Below are 3,369 nucleotides of genomic sequence, written 5' to 3'. Positions count from 1 at the left end.
ATATATATTTCTATATTCATATATATGTATATATCTGTCTCACTAACACATACACTCTCTCTTACTCTGTCGCTCTCCTTTACCCTTTTCTCTCTCTCGCTCTCACACACACCCTCATTTCTTTGCCCCTTCTTGCTCTCTCTCTCTCTCTCTCTCTCTCTCTCTCTCTCTCTCTCTCTCTCACGCTTTCTCTCCCTCGTTCTCACACTTACCTCCTTTATGTTTTCTCTGTCTTGCACACACAGATCTTCTCTCCTTCACTCTCTATCACAATCACAACCTCTCTTTCTCCGCCATTCTAACATTCTCACTCACTCCTCTTAGCGTTTGCTGTACCCCGTATTTATTTGTCATATATTCATATTTTTGTAGAATTACTCTTTCTCTTACATATTCTTTTCTTTCCTTTTTTTTCTTTATTTATATTCCTTCTTTCCTTTAAATCACCATTTCATTATTAACCTCATTCTTTTCTACTTTGCATCCTTTCTTCCTCTTCTCGCCACCATTTCCATTTTCTTTCTTTACTTGTATATATAATTCTGAATATACATATCTCTTCTTCTTCTTCTTTTTCTTCCCCTTCCTAATTTCTATATTTTATCTCTCTCCCCACTTCCGCTTTCATTTGGTTTCCCCTCTTCTCGCGGCGGCCATCTTACCACCACCATCACACCACCACCATCACCACTTTTCTCTTTCACTCCACTCTACCTCTCTCTCTCTCACTCTCTCATTCTTTCTCTCTCTTTCTCTCTGTTTATCTATCTGTACCTCTCTCACGTCTTGGTGATTGTCTTTGCTCAGATCATCTGCTCTCGTTACAAAGTGCCATAGTTGGAACATTCAGTCTGTCTGTTATCAAGGCACAGTTCTCCAGACCTCCAGGGCCGTTGGCACCTGTTGTTCCTTGAGCCTCTTTGAGTCGTTTCTTTTGTTTCATGCGACGATTTTGAAACCAGATTTTCACCTGCGTCTCGTTCAGTCCCAGAGCAGCCGCGATTTCGATTCTTCTGGCACGAGTTAGATATTTATTAAAGTGGAACTCTTTCTCGAGTTCCGTCAATTGCTTATTGGTAAAGTTCGTGCGACCGGTTCCACCACCACCAACGCCACCACCACCAACTCCGCCGCCACCAGCACTTCCGCCTCCACCGCTGCTGCCGCTGTTATTACCTGCGCCTGTTAAGACGCCCATACTGTTTCCATTGACGACGCCGTTGCCTCCACTTCCGGGACTTCCGTTCTGACTCGAACCATTGGCTATCGTGTTGCCAAGACCGTTACCCGTTCCAGCACCGCCGCCACTGCCTGCGTTTGAACCGTTGCCGCCAGCATTACCGCCGTTTCCATGTTGATTCGAATAAGAATAGTCATTGGGTTTTCCTGTAAATACAGAAAAAAAAATTATATAAATAATTTCATATGCGACATTAAAGAAATCAAGCAATCAATAAATCGTAGAAAACGACACCATTAATAGATCAATCAACGTTCAATAATGAGCAATTAAGTATATAGTACCTTCACATACCACCTTCATCATCGCCACCATTATCACTTTACCCTCTTCTTTTTTTACGCATTCTCACCCCCTTCTATTTCTTTCCTTCTTTATCTATCCATATCTCTGTGATGAGCGGGAGGACAAAGTGTTGTGAGCAATGTGTGTGCATTTATGTAGGTCTTGGGCAAGACTTTAAAGTGCATTCGAGAGTTGGTCCCTGGGGCTCGGAGTAGTAACACCGATCAGGGTCCCAGCTATGGCTTAATTAGTATATTAGGGCCTGCCTACCTATGCAGATGAAGACTGGATCGCATGGAGTCTGTAGAAGAAAGCTTCATGGTCCAACGGAAGACAGGTGCAGCGATATATTGCAGAGTGCAGAGAGCAAGACGAAGCAAGTAAGATATCTGGGTCATCCACTGCATCAGTCTCCATCTCCAACCGTCTTGACCTGGTCTTGCCTCTGGATTGAAGAATGTCACGGACGACAGATTTACGATGACGTCGCGCGACTATTCTTCACTGCAGACAAAATCACAGCACAATTCATCAGTCATTCATAAAGATGACTAAATGGTCCTTGTCGTTCCGTCGGACGAGCGTGATGATGTATGTGTGCATGTGTGTGTCTGTGAGCGCGTGCGAATGCGTGCATACCTAATACGGAGAGTGTGATGTGTATCGAGGAAATTATATACATGGTGGGCCATAAGTGACGCACAAAATAAGTTCAATACGCTCCGGAATTGTCAAAGACATGCTTCAATTTCTCTGAAAATTGAATAAAATTAATAATAATGTAATCTAAATAAAATGCAAATGTCTTGGTGCTTTTAGCCATACTGTATGTATTATTAATGTCTGAGGTTAATTTTGTCCTTTCGTGTGAGACCAGAGTTGATCACGTCGACATATTTCCAATGGCAATCCAGCCATGGCTATCCTGTCATTTTCTTATAACAAGGAAACCTAAGACTATAATCTATACTATAAAAGGTATATACAATAATGTACTTTTCCAAGACAAGGTGAGATATGAGGGAGACTTAGCTAATATTTTTGCACGGTTCATAAGAGGCACCAATACGTGGGTGTAATTGTGATGTGACAGTGGGTGTATATACTGCAGCGAGGAGAAGTTGTATATGTGTATCTGTGTATATAAAATGAAGGCCTTGAAAATAACTGAGGATGACTAAAATATTATGAGTCGTTTAATGTTACTGATATGTATATGTGTGTATGTATATATATATATATATATATATATATATATATATATATATACTCACATATGCATGCATGTATGTATGTATGCACACGCATTTATTCAAATATATCCATACATATACGTATATACATATACACATATATATTCAAATATATGTATACATATACGTATATACATATACATACATATATTTATGTATAATGAGTGGTTGGTAGAGTAAATATAAGAATTACACATACGTAGATGCGGATTAGAAATGGAGAAAGGGTTGGAACTTAACAGAGAATGAAATGGAAGAACGAGTAGAGAAAAATAGCCTGTTTTTAAGAGAAATATTTCTACATATGTATACACACACACACACACACACATGTATGTATATGAGACAAACGGGGGTATATACATTATATATGCTGATATCCTATACTCGCATGCATGCACACGCACATACATACACATATATATACACACACATATATACACCGTGCATACACTCATACACATACACATACATATATCAATACATATATATATAAATACATACATATATATGTATATATATACACACATATATACATACATACATATATATATATATATATATATATATATATATATATATATATATATA

The 3,369-nt window shown here is 38.8% G+C and overlaps 1 protein-coding gene across 1 annotated transcript; it reads right to left on the bottom strand.

Moving 5' to 3' along the window:
- Positions 1 to 17: 17 nt before the first annotated feature.
- Positions 18 to 1,388, bottom strand: LOC106882754 (homeobox protein Hox-B1). The gene has a single exon (XM_014933535.2). The coding sequence runs from the start codon at positions 1,196 to 1,198 to the stop codon at positions 809 to 811; it is 390 nt and encodes a 129-aa protein (XP_014789021.1). The 5' UTR covers positions 1,199 to 1,388; the 3' UTR covers positions 18 to 808.
- Between the last annotated feature and the right edge of the window lie 1,981 nt (positions 1,389 to 3,369).

This window comes from Octopus bimaculoides, chromosome 17 (assembly GCF_001194135.2).
Source record: "Octopus bimaculoides isolate UCB-OBI-ISO-001 chromosome 17, ASM119413v2, whole genome shotgun sequence".
NCBI lineage: Eukaryota > Metazoa > Mollusca > Cephalopoda > Octopoda > Octopodidae > Octopus > Octopus bimaculoides.
Note: the sequence above shows the minus strand (reverse complement) of the source record. Positions and strands in the feature narration are given on the sequence as shown.